Source organism: Propithecus coquereli, unplaced genomic scaffold (assembly GCF_000956105.1).
Source record: "Propithecus coquereli isolate 6110/MARCELLA unplaced genomic scaffold, Pcoq_1.0 Scaffold291, whole genome shotgun sequence".
NCBI classification, from domain to species: Eukaryota; Metazoa; Chordata; class Mammalia; order Primates; family Indriidae; genus Propithecus; species Propithecus coquereli.
Window position 1 is genome coordinate 1,415,381 of NW_012148519.1, and position 21,507 is coordinate 1,436,887.

The 21,507-nt window shown below is 40.2% G+C and overlaps 1 protein-coding gene across 1 annotated transcript in view; it reads left to right on the plus strand.

Moving 5' to 3' along the window:
• Positions 1-1,391: 1,391 nt before the first annotated feature.
• Positions 1,392-21,507, plus strand: part of SYNRG (synergin, gamma) — a 110,824-nt gene continuing 90,708 nt past the window's right edge. The window contains exons 1-3 of the mRNA XM_012648636.1: positions 1,392-1,547; positions 13,306-13,346; positions 16,831-16,952. Of these exons, the coding sequence (XP_012504090.1) occupies positions 1,471-1,547; positions 13,306-13,346; positions 16,831-16,952 (240 nt within the window). The 5' untranslated portion in view covers positions 1,392-1,470. The remainder of the gene's footprint in view (positions 1,548-13,305; positions 13,347-16,830; positions 16,953-21,507) is intronic.

Below are 21,507 nucleotides of genomic sequence, written 5' to 3' on the forward strand. Positions count from 1 at the left end.
TGCGCCTATAGTCCCAGCTACTTGGAGGCTGCAACAGGAGGATTGCTTGAGCCCAGGAGTTTGAGGTTGCTGTGAGCTATGATCATGCCACTGCACTCTGCCCTGGGCAACAGAGGAGACTGTCTCAAAACAAAAAAAAAGAGGTCTCATCTATAATGCTTGATTTAACTTTATTTTTAGTATTTTTTTCTATGTAAGTACCAATCCATAAATAAAGTTTCTAAAGAAACCTCTACCAACTTGGTTTGTCAATGTATTAATACTGAATTTACCTCCTTTAAAGCAGTTGGAACTATCTGCTACATAAATTTCAGTTTCACCCAAAGAAGGGGAAGAGTGAAATTTGTAAGTAGACGATTACAAAAAAAATAAATAAATAACACATAATAAGGAACAGCTGGTTCTAGTGAAAGGAGCCAGGACTTTTCCAGTCAAACTGACCTGGGTTTGAATCCTGGTCCTGCTTGCAGCAGGTGCTTATATGATCTGGACAAACGACATTAACTCTTTAACCTTGATTTTCTCATCTGCAAAACGCTAATACTCTTAAGGACACTGACAATTTTTAAAAATGCACATAAATTTTCTGACCAGTGATTTATTTGCCCAACAAATAACTTATTACAAATTCCCAGTGAAAAAGCCTTGAGGCAAGAGTGAAAAAACTAATTATAATGAATCCGTTACTTGGCTAGTAGGCAAACAGATAGTCTGATTAGAAAAAAAAAATCACAGTAAAAAATATGCCCAGATAGGTTCAAAGTAATTATGAACTGCCTTCCAAACACCATTGTTTTGCCCCTGCCTGCAAGAATAGGAAAAACAAAGGGACTACTAGGTGGCACTGTGGCAAAAGCAAACACAAGAGTAGTGCACCTTGGAGGTTTTTTACATGTACTGGGTTTATGTGCTCTTTGTTGGTTTACGAAAATAAATTTTAAATACCTTCAGTGTCTAAGACGGGTGTCAAAGGAAGCTGCGGAGTTCCAGGGAAAGGGGAGAGAGCTGATTACTAATCAGTGCCGCGAGGCTATTAAAGGGCCATCCAGAACCCATCTATTCCTTATGAGTAAAAAAGTAACAATAAAAGAACACCCGTGTACCCACCATTCAGTTTAAAAATCTACTCTTTCCTCTAACCGAGATGAGGGACCAGATGCGCGCTGCCGCTTGGCCGCCAGCTGGGCCCTGCAGAGGGCCTTGCCAGACAATGAATCAGCTCCTGGAGGGGCGTCCAAGCCCGCCCCACCAACCCCGGAGCTATAACTGCACCTGCAAGCCCCCCGGCGGGTCACGTGACGAGGGCACGCCACTCCTTCTCAAGGGCCGGGGAGTCACGTGGGCGAACGGCCCCGCCCCGTCGCGCGGTCCGCGGCAAGGTGGGGCCTGGGGTTTGCCCCGGAAGTGGCTGTCTTCAGCTGACAGCTGCTGATAAGGTGGCGGCGGCGGCAGCGGCTGGCCTGGAGCAAGATGGCGCTGCGGCCGGGAACGGGATCTGGCGGCGTCGGGGCCGCGGGAGCTGGCGCGGGGACCGCCGGGGGAGGCAGGTGAGTGTGAAGAGCCGCATTGGAGCCCAGTGGGTTCCCCTGACCTCTGCCGCCGACGCAGGACTGTCCTCCGCAGGGGCGAGGGGTCCTTGGCAGTTATGGCGGTTTTCACCAGCTCCGACCCTCTTCCTTGGAACTGGGCTGCGGGAGAAAGGTCGTCCTCCGGGGGAGCAGCTGGAGCCTGGCGCCCGACGCCGACGCCTGTGTTTCAGGCTCGGCGCACCGGCTGCCTGGGGTTCAGCGGGGAGCGGGCGCGCGCCCCGGCGCGGAGACGGGAGAAGGAGCAGGGGAGTGTCCGCTCGGCGGGGCTGGCTAATCGGGGAACCCGGACCCCTCTTTTCTAGTCCTGGCTGCATCTGAAGCGACCAGGTTCCCCTTTCCCAGGGCTTTCTGAGCTTCACAAGAGATGCTGGAGGGAAGGCTCTGAAACATCCGCTCACAAAGCTGGAGGAACTGTTTCCAAGATGTGTGTGTAGGATTTGTGTCTGCCGCTTTTACAGTGTCCTGTCCTGTCCTCCTCTTTATTATTTCGTTAACACATGACATACAGCAGGAAAGTCTGAAGGCCTTTGAATTAGTAATTGCCTTGAGATAGAGCTCTTGGCTTGTAGGTGTTAACTCTTGAGACTTGTTAAAAAAGCATTTTAAAACAAACAAAAAAAAATCCACTGTTAAACAGCAGTTTCGCGTATATTAGAACGAAGCTTCCAGACTTTTACTTAGATCTTAAACAAATTTGCCCTCTGTCATATTTGAGCTAATAACTGCCTGTGGTTCTTATGCCCTGAATGGTAAAGGAGATGTACACTTGCAACTTGACAAGTTCAGTATCATATAAGGAAATATTTTATTCCAGAAAGTTTTCACCCCACTTCTTTATAGAAGTGACCTCGTCTGATTTTGTTGTAGTAGCCGACACACATTCGGGGGTAAAATTAGCCTTTTAGCTTCAGTATCCTAAATTATCTTTGGAAAACGAAGTGTTAGTTTTTTGATATGCAGTTTTAATTTTGGAGTTATGAACACTACAAAAGTGTAAGGTCTTTAAAGTTATCACCTCTTGCAGGTGCTTGCTTATGTATATGCTAGGAAACGAGCAGTTGCCGTTCAATGAGTCACCTGTGTGCAGCCCCATTTTCCATTTCCTCTGTATACCTTTGACTTTAGATTTAAAACTTTTTGCATTGTCTTTTGTTCTGTTTCATTAGAGTTTTTCATAAATATTTGGTATAAGTCATTTTCTGGCTGGAGAAGAAAAAAGCAATAATCTCGCCTCTGTTTCTTTTCTGTACATGATGACAGTTTCTAAAATGTTCCTGAGTGGCATTAATTTGATTAAGTATATGATTTATCATGGCACCTAGTTCTGGGAAAATGTAAACTTAAGAAGAATTTGATATTCTGGGCCCAAATTTTTATTTACTTTTTAAAAACATGTTTTTGGGTGGAGAAGGCCTCAGGTGCAGAAAGTTGAGTGGACCATTCCCTCATTTAAATGGAGAAAATCCATGAACTAGAACTAACCATATTTCATACATGCGTCTCTCTATTCCAAGAGACTAAGCAAAATGCAGTAGCATTTTCCAGATTTAACATTAGCCTATTTGATTGATATCGTGAATGGGCTACTTTAGAATAAATGGTAGAGTTGTATAAAGGGCAGAAGTTTCCCAAGAGATGAGAAGTATAATTTTTTTTTAATCAAGTAAGGCAGAAAAAAAGAGTTGAAAGATCTGTACTGGTCTGTAATCATTCAACTGGTAGTTCTCGAATGCTTATATAAGTAAGGTACTGTTCTTAATGCACCATAATGAATTAAAAAGATATCCAAGACATGGCCCCCATCCTAGGAGAATGCACAAAATAACTGGTACAAAGTGAAGAACAAAGAGGTCACGTCCTTCTGGGGTATTATCATTTGTGAGCTTGTCCATTTTTTCTTGCTCTTCTATGGCTCCCTCATATTCCACTGCTTTTAGGACATTTTTGCATATAGAAAACATTCTGTAAATATTTGTGGATTGCAGCTATATTGAAGGCAAAAAAATGGTATTTCAGCTAGGCAACTGAGGTGGAGGAAGAGGAAGAAGTCAAGAGACTGTCCTAGAAATGGGAAGGCCTAGTGAACACTAGGGGAACGACATACCTGCAGTGCCAGATTGTGGCACTGAGTGGGGGAGAAGAATTTTGTCATTTAAAACTGAGAAAGTCGTGCCAAAACTAGAGAGGGCCTTGAGTTTAAAGTAAGGAAATTCATGGTTTTAACTCCAGGAGTCATCTTCCTAAAGGACCGTTTAATAATGGTTGTTTAGGATGATGCATCTCACCTGTGCTGCCTGAGATGCATTAGAAACCAGAGAGTCTGGAGGTGGGGAGATCCATTGGAAGTCTTTATGTAGGAGTCTAGGCCTGAGAAGCCAAGGCCAGTAGCAATTCTAGGTTAGCAGCAAAGGTAACTGAAAAGGAGGCATGATGAGACAGACATGTGATAAGTAGAGCTCACCGATCTGCTTTCATACTGAAACATCAGTAATACAAGAATTAGTGGTTTTACCTTTGAAATCAAATTGTTGGTCATCTTGCTGCCCAGTTTTTTGCCAAGCTTCGGCTGTCTTACCAATGTCCGAGCTACCTGTCTAACCAGTCTTTAAGCATGTTGATTGGTATTAGTTGTCTGAATATTTTAGAGACTCATGTGAATGGTACATAGGTCACTAAGCAGTTTGGTTTGCTAAATTTTTACTACAGTAAGTCATGTTTGTCAGTAGTGTTAATTTGTTTTTATTTTGTTTCGTTTTCAAAGTAACTTTTATACATCTATACCTGTATTCTTGTCTATGTGGTTTACTTAGTTGGAACCTTGGCAAACTTTTGGTTCTGTGTCCTCATTTGACAGAGGACAGGGTATTAAGGGGATTGCATGGCCAGGGGAATAAGGGGGATTGCATGGAACTTCACAGTTACTTTATGGCAGAGCTGGAAAAAAGAAAATAGAATACAAGTTTCCAGTTTTTACTAAGCCATACTGGTAATTTGACACATTGACTGCGACACTAGAAAAAAAATTTTTTTTCCTTGGGGCCACAGTGTTTTATTACAAAAATAGAATAAAAACTTCTAAAACAAAACGATCTTTTCTAATTTAATGAAAAATTTGTTATTGTTTTCTGTGCGGGAGTAATATGCAACTTGAAAAATAGTTCACCCGGCTCCCAAGGTGAGGAGACATGAGTTACATATGCCTCATCCGGCCCCGGGCTCAAAACTAGTGTGAGTTAAATATAACTCATGTGGCAGTTAATGTGTTAAATCTTTAAGGCTGATTTTTAAAAATCTTGACAGGTTGGTTACTTAAATGCATTCATTGCTCCTAAATTTGCCCATCTTAGTATATAAATAATGTCTTTAAAAACTGAGTATAGTCATACCTCATTTCATCGCGCTTCACAAACATTGCTTTTTTTATATAAACTAACAGTTGTGGCAACCCTGCATCGAGCGAGTTTATCGGTGCCATTTTTCCAGCAGCATGTGCTCATTTCACGTCTGTGTCTCATTTGGGTAATTCTTGCAATATTTCATACTTTTTCACTATTATCTGTTATGGTGATCTGTGACTCGTGATCTTTGATGTTGTAATTAATTTGGGGTGCCAGAAACCCCACCCATGTAAGACCGCAAACTTAATCGATAAGTGTTTATGTGTTCTGACCATTCTACCACTTGCTGTTCCCCCATCTTTCTCCCTCTCCTCAGGCCTCCCTATTCTCTGTCACGAAACAATATTGAAACAAGGCCAATCAATAGCCTTGCAATGGCCTCTGAGTGCTCTAGTGGAAGGAAGAATTACACATCTCTCACTTTAAATCAAAAGCTGAAATTATTAAACTTAGTCATTAATCATGTTGAAAGCTGAGAGTGGTCAAAAGCTAGACCTCTTGCACCAAACAGCCAAGTTGTGAATGCAAAGGAAAAGTTCTTGAAGGAAATTAAAAGTGCTACTCCAGTGAACACAAGAATGATAAGAAAGTGAAACAGCCTTATTGCTGACAGGGAGAAAGTTTTAATGATCTGAATAGAAGATCAAACTAAGCCAAGCATTCCCTTAAGCCAAAGCCTAATCCAGAGCAAGGTCATAATTCTTCAATTCTATGAAGGCTAAGAGAGGTGAGGAAGCTGCAGAAGAAAAGTTGGAAGCTACCAGGAGTTGGTTTATGAGGTTAAAGGAAAGAAGCAGTCTCTATGATATAAAAGTGCAAGGTGAAACAGGAGGTGCTGATGGAGAGGCAATAGCAAGTTATCCATAAGATCTAGCTAAGATAATTGATGAAGGTGCCTTCACTAAACAGATTTTCAATGTAAACAAAATGGCCTTCTGTTGGAAGAAGATGCCATCTAGGACTTTCATAGCTAGAGAGAAGTCAATGCTTGACTTCAAAGCTTCAAAGGACAGGCTGACTCTCTTGTTAGGGAGACTCATGCAGCTGGTGACTTTAAGTTGAAGCCTGTGGTCATTTACCATTCCTAAAATCCTTAGACCCTTAAGAATTATGCTAAGTCTACTCTGCCTGTGCTCTATAAATGGAACAACAAAGCCTGGATGATAGGACATCTGTTTACAGCATGATTTACTAAATATTTTAAATCTACTGTTGAGACCTCAGAAAAAAAGATTTCCTTTCAAAATATTACTGATCATTGACAATGCACCTTGTCAGCCAAGAGCTCTGATGGAGATGTATAAAGAGGTTATGTTGTTTTCATGCCTGCTAACACAATATCCATTCTTCAGTCCATGGATCAAGCAGCAATTTCTACTTTCAACTCTATTATTTAAGAAATACATTTCATAAGGCTTTAGCTGCCATAGGAAAGTGATTCCCCTGATGGATCTGGGAAAAATAAATTGAAAACCTTCTGGAAAGGATTCACCATTCTAGATGCCATTAAGAATATTCATGATTCATGGGATAAGGTCAAAATATCAACATTAATAGGAGTTTGGAAGAAGTTGATTCCAGTCTTCATGGATGACTTTGAAGGAAGGGTTCAAGGCTTCAGTGAAGCAAGTAATTGCAGCTGTGGAAATAGCAAGAGAACTAGACTTAGCAGTGGAGCCTGAAGATGTGTCTGAATTACTGCAATCTCAAGATAAAACTTGAACAGTGGGGAGTTGTTTTCTTATGCGTGAACAAAGAAAGTGGTTTCTTTAGGTGGAATCTGCTCCTGGTGAAGACGCTGTGAACATTGTTGAAATGACAACAAAGGATTTAGAGTAGTCCATAAACTGAGTTGGTAAAGCAGTGACAGGATGTAAGAGGATTGACTCTAGTTACGAAAGAAATTCTACTGTGGATAAGATGCTGTCAAACTGCATTGCATGCTACAGAGAAATCTTTTGTGAAAGAGTCAATCTACATGGCAAACTTTATTGTTGCCTTATTTTAAAAAATTGCCACAACCACCCCACCCTTCAGCAACCACTACCCTGATCAGTCAGGAACCATAAACATGGAGGCAAGACCCTCCACTAGCAAAGGGATGCTACATGCTGAAGGCTCAGATGATGATTAGCATTTTTTAGCAACAAAGTATTTTTTAATTAAGGTATGTACATTTTTTTAAACATAATGCTGTTGCACACTTAGTAGACTACAAGATAGTATATAAACATTCATGTGCACTGGGAAAGTAGAACATTTGTGTGACTTATTTTATTGTAATATTCACTTTATTGTGGTGATCTGGGACCAGACCTGCAATATCTCCAAGGTATGCCTGGTACTACCAGATTTCAACTTGCAATTTAAACCTTTTGTCCAATTAACACATTACTTAGCTACTACATCTTGTGTGCGGTTCAGAAAAGCTGTTCACTCTTCAGGACTTTCTTTGAGTGCAGGCCTGCTTGTCAGCAGCAGAATTTGCCTATGCTCCAGAACCTCTGCAAGACTGTAATATATAAGACATACAACCAAACAGATAGATGTTCAACTAGAACTCTGTAAACCACCGTACAGAATTCTTTAAAAATTAGAACATTTTAGAGCTAGACTCTAAAGTTTGGTTTTTAGCATTTTTCCTGGAGAGTGGAGGTAGTGTAATGGAAAAATAGGTTACCGAACCAAACTGAGGTCTCCTTACTTGGTGCAGCCGAGCCAGACACTGAAGCCAAGAATTGCAGCAGGAGAAAGAGGCATTTCAATTGCATGCAATGAGAACAGGCAGCTAACGCTTAAGATCCAAATTCCTCAATGGCTTACAAGCCAGGATTTTTAAAGGCAGGGGTACATTTCAGGCAGGCAAAATTCTGAATCAATACATGGAGGTTATATAATTCATTGGCCTGGCCCCAAAAGGCAGGATGTCCTGAAGTGGGGACCTATGGGTCATAGGTAGACTCAGGAGTTCTTGGATTAGCGGAGAGGAATATTAAGATGGGTGTGACTATTCCTAGCCCTTCAGGGAGGGATTTAGAAAAAAGAATAGCTTGTTAGACCATCATAGTTCAATTCCTCAGTTCCCTGTTGTCTGCATTTTCCATGTGAAAAACAACCCAAGAACACAAGTTATGAAGCCATCTGATATGGTTTGGATGTTTGGCCCCTCCAAATCTCATTTTGAAATTTGATTTCCAGTATTGGAGGTGGGCCCTGATGGGAGGGGCCTGGGTCGTGGGGGGTGAATCCCTCATGAATGGTTTGGTGCCCTCCCTGTGGTGATGAGTGAGTTCTCACTCTATTAGTTTATGCTAGAGGTGGTGGTTTAAGGAGTGTAACACCTCCCCCCACTTGCTCCTTCTTTTGCCATGTGACTCACCTACTCTCCCTTCACTTTCTGCTTTGATTGGTAGCTCCCTGAAGCCCTCACCAGAAGCAAATTCTGGCACCATGCTTCTTGTACATATAACTGAATCCAAGCTTGTACCACTCGCTGCAGGACAGACTTGAGAAACAAAGTGTTGGGGGCAAGGAAAGTGACTTTTATTTGGATAGCCAGCAAACTGAGAAGATGGCAGATTAATGTCCTAAAGAGCCATCTTAAGTTAGTATGAACTTTAGGCTCCTTTTTATGTTGGGGATTGGGCAGGGGGCAGCGTTGCAAGAGGTAATGGAGGACTGCAGACATCTGGGTATCAGTGAGGGTCTGAAGAGGTTGTAAAACTGCTCTTGGTCAGTTAACTTTGAAGGGCGTAGGTCAGGTCACATGTTTGTTCCATTTATAAATCTTTAACATAGTATCGTTACTTCTGTGTATACTTTCCTTATCTCCCTGGGAGTTAGTTTTAGGAAAGGGATGGTTCTCATCTTTCTTCTAGCCTACATGGGGAGCTAAGCAGAGGCGTTTAACCCAAAGGATATTACACAGGAGCTCAGAAGCAAAATGGAGCTAGTTATGTTAAGACTCTCTTCCACTGTTACATCTGCTCTGCAGAACTGTGAGCCAAATCAGCCTATTCTCTTTATAAATTACCCAGTCTCAGGTGTTCCTTTTTAGCCGTGCAAAATGGACTAACACAACACCTTTTAGTTTCCTTTTAGGTTCCTTTTAGGGAACCAAGAGGCCTTGTGACTTCGGCTTGTTTGGAGAGCCGTTGTTATTTCCATTCGCTTTTCAGGACTAGCTAGGTGCCCAGAACTTCCCCCTAAGGGACTCAGGATTTTCCTTTAATTCCATACTTGGGGGGCCCTTCAGGCCCCTAAGAGGGGTCATGTTCTGTTTCAAATGCAAGAACACATAAATTTGGCATACGATTCCTGGATTTCACTAGACTCTCCGAAGACTATCTAGAAACCTCCCATGCAGATCATTGACTCCCCCACAGTAAGAACCTTTTCCCACTAAGTTTTCTTCCTTGATTTGTTCCTTTTCAAAGCAGACACCTTTTGCTACCTTGCTGTGTTAATCTCATTTCCTCAAAAACCTGTTTTATCAATCACTGAGTGTATTTTTTGTCTCCTAAATCTTTCTTTCTCCCTGTAGGTCTCTTCCTCTGTTGAAACTGCTCACTCAAAGATCACCATTTTCAAAAGCAATAATGTATTTATGAATCCTCATTCTGACCAGCTTTTCTACAGCATTAGACACTGGTAACTACTTCTTGAAATTTGGTCCTTCCTCAGTTACAACTGAGTTACGAGCCACTCCCTTATAACTCCCTTGGTTCTCAGTGACCATTCCCTTCTCAGTTTTCACTGCAAGAGTTCTCCAAGGTTGTTCTTAGTGGTCTTCTTACTAGATATACACAGTCCCTTGGCTATTTCATATGTAAACAAAGCTTAATTTTTTTTACCTTTATTTAAAAAGGACCTAGCTAGATTTATCCAGATCTTTTTCCTGAGTTTGAATTACTTTTCTGATTGCCTGCTAGATTGCTTCTCATGAACACATTCCTACTACCTTTCTCCCTACTACTCATTGGGTTCCTGTCTTCGGTGAACAGCATCACCATCCTTGCAGTTGCTCAGGCACAGTGTCTCAGTGTCACCTTCAGCTCTTCCTGATTTTTCACTACTGTTCCCCATCCTGGCAGTTGCCAAGTCCTGTTGATTATTTCTTTTGCCTATCTTTCATTCACTTCTACTTTGCCATCCCTACTATAATACTTTAGTTATGACCCTTGTCATCTGTTGTTAAGATTATTATGAAGTGGTTTTATTGGCAATTAAGTGCAGTTACAGCCCTGACATGCCCTGAATGCTTAAAATCTGTGCCAGTGAGAAGAATCTGGAAGTACAGGGGTCTCTGCAGGACTGGGCTGCAGGCTCCATTTGAGTAATAACAATAATAACTAAAAGCTGCTAGTATTGAGGACTTACTTCCAACCAGCCACTTTCCTAGTGCCTTTAGTATATTAGCTCATTTAATCCACACAGGCTTCATGGGAGTCATTGCTGCTGGAAGCCTCCTAAATATTCTGGGGTTGCAGTGCCCTGTAGAAAAACCGTAAGTACTGGGCAGCCCTAACCCTCTTCCCTGGGATTAGAAGCCCTCAGACGCCAGGGCCAAGGCACACACAGGGTGAATTAGGGTGAGCTCACCTTCTGTACACTCTCACTTCCCCTTTTTTCTTTTAAACTTTTACCTATTTTTTTTTTTTTTTTTTTTTTGGAGACAGAGTCTCACTCTCTTCCCTAGGCTAGAGTGCCGTGACGTCAGTCTAGCTAACAGCAACCTCCAACTCCTGGGCTCAAGCGATCCTCCTGCCTCAGCCTCCCAGGTAGCTGGAATTATAGGCATGCACCACCATGCCCGGCTAATTTTTTTCTATCATTGTTTGGCCAATTTCTTTCTATTTTTAGTAGAGACGGGGTCTCACTCTTGCTCAGGCTGGTCTCAAACTCCTGAGCTCAAACGATCCGCCCGCCTCAGCCTCCTAGAGTGTTAGGATTACAGGCGTGAGCCATCACGCCCAGCCTACCTATTTTTTAATTATGGAAGTAATACTTGTTTGCAGTAAAAAAAAAATAGCAAAAGTATATAAAGTTAGAAGGAAAATATCCCTGTCTCCTCTTCATTCCCTCTTTCCTCCCCCATGATCACTATGAACAGTTAGGACGATCCTAGACTTTTTAACAGACATATAAACATATATAGCTTTAAAAAATGAACATGTATCGGATCCACACTGCATCTCATGCATTTCAGCTTAATCTTTTTTATGTCAGAATGTGTACTTTATTCATTGCAACATGGGCCTAGCAGTCCATTGTATAAATAAATCACAACTACTTATCTGACCTCTTATTGATAGGCATTATAGTTATTTTCATTTTTACTGTAATACAGTAATGCTTTAATAAATATCTTTGGTCAAGTAAAAAAGAAAAAGATTATTGTGATAGTTCCTTAGTTCTTCTCTGCCATTCTCTATTACCAGAGAAACCACCTAAAGCACATTTCTGATCACATCACTCTCCTACTTAAAAACCTCTGGCATTAGAGAAATGCAAATAAAAAGCACAGTGAAATACCACTTCATACCCATTAGGAGGTTATCATCAAAAAACCCAGAAAATAACAAGTGTTGGCAAGTATTGGAGAAATTGGAGCCCTTGTGCATTGTTGGTGGGAATATAAAATAGTGCAGATGTTGTGGAAAACAGTTTGGCAATTTCTGAAAAAGGAAACATGGAATTACTAGTAATTCCACTCCTAAATATATATCCAAAAGAATTGAAAGGGACTCAGACATACTTGTGTACCAATGTTCATAGCAGTGTTATTAAACAAAAGCCAAAAGGTAGGCCAGGCGCGGTGGCTCACGCCTGTAATCCTAGCACTCTGGGAGGCCAAGGCGGGTGGATTGTTTGAGCTCAGGAGTTCGGGACCAGCCTGAGCAAGAGCGAGACCCCGTCTCTACTAAAAATTAGAAAGAAATTAATCGGACAACTAAAAATATATAGAAAAATTAGCTGGGCGTGGTGGCGCATGCCTGTGGTCCCGGCTACTTGGGAGGCTGAGGCAAAAGGATTGCTTGAGTCCAGGAATTTGGGGTTGCTGTGAGCTAGGCTGATGCCACGGCACTCTAGCCTGGGCAACAGAGTGAGACTCTGTCTCAAAAAAAAAAAAAAAAAAAAAGACACCAAAAGGTAGAAGAAACAACCTAAGTGTCCATCAAGAGATGAATGGGTGAACAAAATGTGGTATATATACAATGGTGTATTATTTGCCATAAAAACGAATGAAATCTTAATACATGCTACAATATGGATGAACCTTGAAAATGTTTGCCTAAGTAAAAAAAAGCCAGCTACAAAAGGGCAAGTATTGTGTGATTCCATTTATATTAATATAAGGTATGTAGAATAGGCAAATTCGTAGAGACCAAAAGTAGAATAGTGGTTACCAAGGGCTGCAGAGAGGAAATATGGGGACTTACTGTATAATGGGTACAGAGTTTCTGATTGGGATGATGGATAAGTTCTGGAAATGGATAGTGGTGAGACTTGCTCAGCATTGTGAATGTCTTTAGTTATGCCACTGAATATACTTAAAAATGTTTAAAATGTAAAATTACATGTTACCACACAATGAAAAAACTTCTGACAGTTTCATATAATATCCAAAATAAAAGTAAACATTTTAAAGGTCCTCTATAGTCTCTTTACTTTTTAATCATATACCTAATATTTTACCTAAATTCATTTCTCTGAGTATCCCTGCATCTCTGGCCTCAGAGCTTTTGCTCAGACTGTATAGTGTGCCTCTATTTTCCTTTAAGATTCAGCTCAAAAGCTACCTCCACAAAACTAACCAAGATATAACCTATTAAAGTTAATCTTTTTCTTCTCTATTAGTATTTTGGACCTTTCTTATAGCAGTTAGGACATTTTTATCCTGTGATACAGTTAACTTGCCTCCATCTGTGTCTTCAACATTGGGAGCTGTTTCATTCCTTCCGTATAGTAGATACTCAATAAATGTTCACTGAATTGAATCTAATCCAACCCTCTCATTTTATGGTTCATTTTATTGATAGGGAAGCTGAAATCCAAGGAAGTCACATAGTGATAGAACCAGGACTAGTTTCAGGATCTTCTGGCTTCCATGTCAAAAATTTTCTCTCTGCACTTATGCTGATGGTCATTCATCATATGGATGTTCAGTCTGTATTGATGTTGGGCAATGCAATATTGTACTGCAGAACCAACACCAGACCCCATCTACGATTCTTTCATCCGTGGAAAAAATTACATGTTTTATTTGGAATCTTTGTACATAACGAAGATTATGATGTATTTTTGTTCTGTTTCAGCTTCATGTTTCCTGTTGCAGGTGGAATAAGACCCCCTCAAGGTATGTGAAAGCTTAAGTTTCGAACTTTTGTTTTTCACCATCATGTCTCTGAACTTGAGGATTAAATAGGTAAATAGAAATGAAGTTCTATGGCTGCCAAATAGAGTAAAATTATCCTCCACTCTTAAATTTATATGGCAGCTACTCTTAAAATTTCTCAAAAATTGTGAAATTTGGGGAGTAATAAGGATCATTCCTCATTTCTCTGAAACTTACATAGACATTACGTTGGCTGATTGTTATTTAACCTCAGAGATGAAGGGGACTTTCACAAGAGTATTAAAGAATAAGTGATTAAAATGAAATGAGCTGTAGTTCTCTTAATGATGTCTTTCTCCTTCTATCTAGTCTTCTGCTACATTGTTAGTGCCGTTGGGCAAGGGCCATGTCAGTCTTTTGCTCATTAGTATCTCCAGCGCCCAGCATGGTGATTTGATGTAATAGGTTCTCTGTAGATGTTTGTCGAATGAATAAACGAACCTCTTTGTTTTACAGTTATTTTTTCTTTATATGGTATGATCTTATTATAATCATGCACATAAAAGAGACCACATTGTGATTCAGCTTAAAGTATTTAAGTCTCAAAAAAATTAAATTAAAAAATAAAGAATTTAAGTCTTAGTTTTATTCTGAGGAATTTCTTTATTAGGTATACACTTTCTCTCTTGGTCTCAGACTAGAGCCCACCAATATCGATTCATGGATTCTCCACAGGACTTCTTGGGGCAAAGACCTGTTTTGTTCACTACTGTGTCCCTTAAGGACATTTAAGGAAACAGCAGTGAAGGTATATAATCTTGACTCTAGCTGCTGTGCAACTGGGACACCACATTGAAAGAGGAATATATCTGCCCTTCTCTTGCTGCTTTCTGCTCACTTCTCCCCCTCTGACATCCTCCCCTTCCCCCCACACCAGTCTGCCTCTGAAAACTGGCCCTTCTCACAAAGCCAGTGTTGACCAGTTATGGTAGACTTGCTAGAGAAACAGAGACTCCTAGATCACCAGTAGAGATAAAAGAAAAAGAGCAGCTGAGTAGCAAGTGGTCATTGGTTCATCCTGACTTTGTCTCCATTTATAATCAGTGATGGAGGCTGAGTTTCAGGTAAATTTTTCCAAGGGTCAGTTGTATTCTTTTCACTATGTTCACATTTATGCATTATTTAAGCTATCTGTAATTAGTTGTGTCCCAGATTGAGATCAAATGGCTTGAGATCTGTTGTTTAGGAGATATTACAAAGTTATGTGTTCATCATTTTGGCTTGTAATTCTGCATTTTTGTAAATGTTCAAGTAAAAATCTACATATGGAGTGAAGGAACCAGACAAGAATAAATCCCAAAAGGTTGCCTGGTATTTTTTCTTCTGGAACTTGGAATTGGTTAGGAGATTTTTTTTTTTTGACAGTGTATGTTAGAATGGACTTTTTGATCATTTGAAGGCTTTAAATTATTCACGGATCATTTCTGAAAGCATATACAAGAAACTGACAACAGAGGTGGTCACAAGATCATGAGTACTTGAACAGGAGACAGGAGAGATGGAGACTTGTTTTTCACTGTGTACACTTTTGTACCTTTAAATGTTGTACTAAATATCTGAGTCACCAATTCAAAAATAAAATAAAATAAATTTTAGATCCAAAGGAATAAGAGGGAATACATCTTATTGTGGCTATATTCAATCTGTGTAATCTAATTCTCTGTGACACCTTGTAGTCTTTGCATTTGGTGTTCCTTTGTCTGGAGTATTCTTCCCAAATTTCTGCCTGGATTGCTCCTTTATTTCCTCAGGTCCTTGCCGAAATGCCACCTGTTGGTGAACCCTTTTCTGACTGTCCTATTTAAAATAGCAACCACTCCATTTCCCCTTGCTCGGCTTTATTTTTTGCCCTAGCTGTCATCACCACCTGATATATACTTATTTTTTAATTATCTATGTCCTCTAATTACAGTGTAAGTTCCATGAGGGCAAAGACCTGGTTTGTTCACTGCTGTGTCCCTAGAATGTTGCATGGCATGGAGTAGGCCTTCAAATATTTGAATAAGTGATTGAATGAATAAATGAATGGCCTGCCTCTAACAGCCGTTACTACAAATGTGGATGTCCATGCTTCTGAAATTAAGCTAAGTATAAATAACCTGGAAGATACAGGAAAACTACAAGATAAACATAGTATACTTTCCCAGACATTTAATTTTTTAAATTGAAAATTTGGTAAAAACCTTCTTATAGTTGAATCAACATGGATGTAATAATGCAATAAAATGCAAAATTAGAATGAAATTTGCTCAGCAGTGGGTAAGGGATTTTGTTTTATTCACTGCTGTATACCTGGCATATAGAACTATGCCTAACATGTAGTAGGCATTTAGTATTTATTAAATCCCCAAAGGGAAATATATTCACTCTCCTCTGCCTCTTGGAAAAGTTTGGGAGACACTAGTCACTATAAATCATACCTTCACAGTAGTTTCCTGCCATCGCCTTATATACTTTGTATGCTGATGGCCGTTTTGTGGTAAATGTTATATTAACTATTTATGTAAGGAAAAGGAAGAAGAATAACATTTCTTTGAGCATATTAAGTATTAAACCAGATGAGAAACCAAGGCACAGAGAGAAGTTAAGCAGATTGCACAAGGTCCCAAAAAGCTCATAAGTGGCATTTCTAGTTGGCTTCCAGATTCATGCTCTTAATTGTTATTTTATCAGTTATCTGCTGCTGCATAACAAATTATCCCAAAACTTTAAAAAGTAGGTATTTTATCATTTTTACAATGTGTTTAGGGGTCAGGAATCTGGGAGTGACTCTCCTAGGTGGTTCTTGCTGAAGGCCTCCCATGAGGGCTGCAGTCATCTGAAGGTTTCATGGAACTGGAAGGTCTGCTTCCAAGAAGACTCACTCACATAGATGGCAAATTGGTTCTGCCTTTTGGCAGGTGTCCTCAGTATCTCACCACGTGGATTCTCCATAGGACTTCTTGAGTTTTCTCATGATGTGGCAGTGGCTTGTCCCAGAGCAAGTGATCCAGGAGAACAAGGAGGAAACTACAGTGTCTTTCAAAAACTAGCCTTGGAAGTTACACACTGTTATTTCCACGATATCTTGTTGGTTATACTGGTCAGCCCTATTCAGTGTGGGAGGGGATGATACAAATGTATGAATACCAGGAGGCAGAAAACATTGGGGACTACCTTGAAAGCCAAGTACCACAATTGGGCCATACTGTTGCCTTTTTTAATATATGTAAGAATTCTATAGAAGAGACTTTATCTTCATTTTTCAGATGAAATTCTGTAACTTAAGATCACACAGCTAAGTAAACAATGGTGTTGGAATTCATACTCAGGTCTGTCTCGGGAGCCTTTGCTTTTTCTGCTACACTGTACTGCCTTCCAAGTAACAAGTCATTTAGGTACTTATGGTTTTAAGAAAATAAACTTTAAAACACGTTGACTTTAACAATGCCTTTATGTTTTTCAGCTGGCCTGATGCCAATGCAGCAACAAGGATTTCCCATGGTCTCTGTCATGCAACCTAATATGCAAGGCATGATGGGAATGAATTACAGCTCTCAAATGTCCCAGGGGCCTATAGCTATGCAGGTACTTGCCTCTTTAGTTGATTTTTTACGAAGTTACTATTTGTTGTTATATATCTACATGCCAAGAGCTACATACTAAGAGCTTAATGTTATATTTAGAAATAAGTGTGGTCTGTCTCGTAGTGGCTTCCTTCAAACTTCATTAAAAAAAATGAAAAATCAGTTTAGGAAAATCTGGTGACTTCAATCTATTGCTCTCCCAATTGAGCTATGGATATTTCAGCAGCTAGGTGACTTCTTTGACTTCTGGTTTAGAAGAATCTAGACATCTTGGAAAATTCAGGGACCTGATGCCATGAAGTAGGATTGTTAGAAGTAGCACTGTTCTCATGCAGGAAATAATGTCATTGCTAGGAAGGCTCAGAGCTAATAACAACTTGCACTCTTTATATGGAATTATCTAATCCTCATAACAGTTTTTAAAGAGCTGGTATCTCTGTTTTCCTAGTGAGGAAATGGAAGCTTTGTGAAGATACTCACAGATCATAATAAGCTAGGATTTGAACCTAAGTCTTTAGTACGCGCGCTCTTAACCATATTATATGTTGAATTCTCTCTTAAGAGCATTAGGAGCCATTGAATAGTTAAAGCAGTGGAGTGACGTGATCAGATTTGTATTTCAAAAGGATTATTCTGGGCTGGCCACAGTGGCTCACACCTGTAATCCCAGCACTTTGGGAGGCCAAGGTGGGAAAATCACTTGAGCCCAGGAGTTTGAGACCAGCCTGAACAACATAGCAAAAAAATTTAAAATTAGTTATGGTGGCATGCACATATAGTACCACCTATTTGGGAGGCTGAGGCAGGAGGATCGCTTGGGCCCAGGAGTTTGAAGTTACAGTGAGCAATGATTGTGCCACTGCACTCCATCCTGGGCAACAGAGGAAGGCCTTGTCTCTAAAAACAAACAAACAAAAAGATCATTCTGACATCTGTTGGGAAAATAATTGAAGTGAGAAAGAAAAGCAAGAGTGGATGCAGGGAGAATCATTAAAAGACTGATATAGGAGAGCAGGTGAGATGTTGACTTAAATTAGAGTGGTGGCAGATGAATAGAGAGATGGATGTTTTCGAGAACTATTTAGGAAATAAGATCAATAGGGCTTGCCGAGTGATTGACTTTTGAAAATGGTATTAAGTTGACTCCCCATTTTCTGCATAAGCAACTCACTGGTAGTGCTATTCATTAACAAAAGAAACATTGGAGGAGATTGGTGGTACATAGTGACTTTGAGGAACTTGTGAAGCATTCATAAGCTTACCTGGAGCTCCAGATTTTTCATTCTACGTTGAAAATATAGATTTCAGAATCATCAGCGTATATAAAGTAATTGATGCTGTAGAGGTGAATTGGAACATCCAAGAAGACTATGGATACGGAAAAGTAGTCCCAAATAGAGCCTTCAGGATTTCAGCATCATAAGAGAGTAAAGCAAAGGAAATTGAAGAGGAGAAGCCACAGAAGCAATAGAAAAATTTGAAGAAAAAAGTATGGGTTTTGGTGGCAGAGAGACCTAAAATCACATCTTAGCTTTGTCACTTACCTGTGCAATAGAGAATGTAAAAATACCTTGCCAGCCTGGTTGTAGAAGGGATGGAATGAAGGAATTATATAAAGCACTATATATTAGCATTGTACCTGGCACACAGTGAACTTGCAGGAAGTGGCAAGACATTTTTATTTGTTACATTAATGATAGTGTCAGGAATGATCTTTCAGGTGGCATTATATTATTTCATGTTTTAGCTTTAATATTCATCTGACTCTTCATGTTTCCGTGCTTTCATTGGCTCACAGCCCCCATTTCTGGCTGACTCTAATCTTTTTTTTTTTTTTTTTTGAGACAGAGTCTCACTGTGTTGCCCGGGCTAGAGTGCCGTGGCGTCAACCTAGCTCACAGCAACCTCAAACTCCTGGGCTCAAGCGATCCTCCTGCCTCAGCCTCCCGAGTAGCTGGAACTACAGGCATGCGCCACCATGCCTGGCTAGTTTTTTCTATATATTTTTAGTTGTCCAATTAATTTCTTTCTATTTTTAGTAGAGACAGGGTCTTGCTCTTGCTCAGGCTGGTTTCAAACTCCTGAGCTCAAACAATCTGCCCGCCTCGGCCTCCCAGAGTGCTAGGATTACAGGCGTGAGCCACCACGCCTGGCCTGGCTGACTCTAATCTTTTCCCTTTTTTGCTATTCTTTTCTTTCTTTCTTTTTTTTCCTTCCTTTCCTTTTTTTTTCCCCCTGTAGTCTTCCTCTGTGGTCACACGTTCTTGCCTGAATAACAGTAATTAACCACCATTTGTTGTTTACATGTACTATATTCATTGTGTGCATAATGTCATTCAATTCTCATAACAACTCTATGAAATAGGTAATATTTTTATTCCCGTTTTATAGGTAAGGAAACATTCTTTAATCATAATAACAATATAATTGTTATAACCACTGTTGTTTACATGTGCTATATTCATTGTGTGCACTATATCATTCAGTCCTCATAACAACTCTAGAAGATAGGTTATTTATTTAATTTTTATTTATTTATTTATTTATTTTGAGACAGAGTCTCACTCTGTTGTCCAGGCTAGAGTGCAGTGGCATCAACATAGCTCACTGCAACCTCAAACTCTTGGCTCCAGTGATCCTCCTGCCTCAGCCTCCTGAGTAGCTCAGACTACAGACATGCACCACCATGCCTGGCTAATTTTTTTTTGTTGTTGTTGTTGAGACAGAGTCTCACTCTGTTGCCTGGGCTAGAGTGCCGTGGTGTCAGCCTAGCTCACAGCAACCTCAAACTCCTGGGCTCAAGCGATCCCCCTGCCTCAGCCTCCCGAGCAGCCGGGACTACAGGCATGTGCCACCATGCCCGGCCAATTTTCCTTTTTTTCTGTATATATATTTTTAGTTGTCCAGATCATTTCTTTCCATTTTTTTAGTAGAGACGGGGTCTCGCTCTTGTTCAGGCTGGTCTCGAACTCCTGACCTGGAGCGATCCACACGCCTCAGCCTCCCAGAGCGCTAGGACTACAGGCGTGAGCCACCACGCCTGGCCATGCCTGGCTAATTGTTAAAAATTTTTGTAGAGACAGGGTCTCACTGTGTTGCTTAGGCTGGTGGTGATACTTTTATTCCCATTTTGTAGGAAACGCAACTGCAGTCAGAGTTACCGTACAAGGTCACACAACTTGCTTCAGAGCAAAGATTTAAACCAAAGCTGTTTTATATTTCCGATCCTGAGTTCTTAACTACCAGTGTTTTCCAAACTTCAGTCATTTAAGTGTCACCTTCATGATTTTTGCCATGAATTATTTAATTAATATTTTTAATTAACTTTTTAACATAAATTCTAAAGGGAAATTTTATATTGCTAAAGTAGATAGAAGATCTATATTTGTTATAAACAGATGGTAAACAAAAAGCATATATAATGAAATGAAAACAATGTTATCAAATTCTAGCTAGATATTGTTACTTATTGGAGTATATAAACCTGAGGCTTACTTTTTCTTTGTTTAAAAAAATTTACCTACAAATGGTTCAGCAAAAGGAAAAAAAGTATATATATGTATAGAGAAAAAGAGCAAATAGGGCAAAACGTTAATAATATTCTTCTTCAAAATTTCTTAGAAGTTTTAAATTTTAAAAAGTGAGGGGGGGATTGGGTTTAGAAAATGAGTAACACGCCTGTAATCCTAGCACTCTGGGAGACTGAGGTGGGAAGATTGCTTGAGATCAGGAGTTTGAGACCAGCCTGAGCGAGAGCGAGACCCCATCTCTACTAAAAATAGAAAAATTAGCCAGGCACAATGTTGCATGCCTGTAGTCTCAGCTACTCAGGAGGCTGAGGCAGAAGGATCACTTGAGCCCAGGAGTTTGAGGTTGCTATGAGCTAAGACGAAGCCACTACACTCTACCGGGGGCAACAGAGGGAGACTCTGTCTCAAAAAAAATAAATAACACCGAAAAGGGAATCTGAATGAGAGTTGCCAGAGAACTGAAGAAAATTTTCCTGCTATTGTACTGATTGTGTGTCCCTGCACCACTGGCCATGATTATAGATGGGGAGACTATATTAAAGCAAGTAATGTTACATAATCTTTTTTTTTTAGAGTTGGTGACTGAAATTGATATTATCATGATTTAGTGAGTACAGTCTAAGATTGGCTTCTTCCATTTGGATCTTCGTAAATTATCTTCTTCAGCTGTGATGGCCATTAAACCTAGTAATCAGAATCTAGGAGTCTGATTTGAATAGCTGAATCCAAAGTGTTATATTATTTTTAAAAAATTAAAATTGGCCAGGTGCAGTGGCTCATGCCTATAATCCTAGCACTTTGGAGACCGAGGCAGGAGGATTGCTTGAGGTCAGGAGTTCGAGAGCAGCCTGAGCAAGAGCAAGACCCCATCTCTACAAAAAATTAAAAAATTAGCTGGGTATGGTGGCATGCACCTATAGGCCCAGCTACTTCGGAGACTAAGGCAGGAGGATTGCTTGGGCCCAGGAGTCTGAGGTTGTAGTGAGCTGTGATGACACCACTGTACTGCAGCCTGGGCAACAGAGT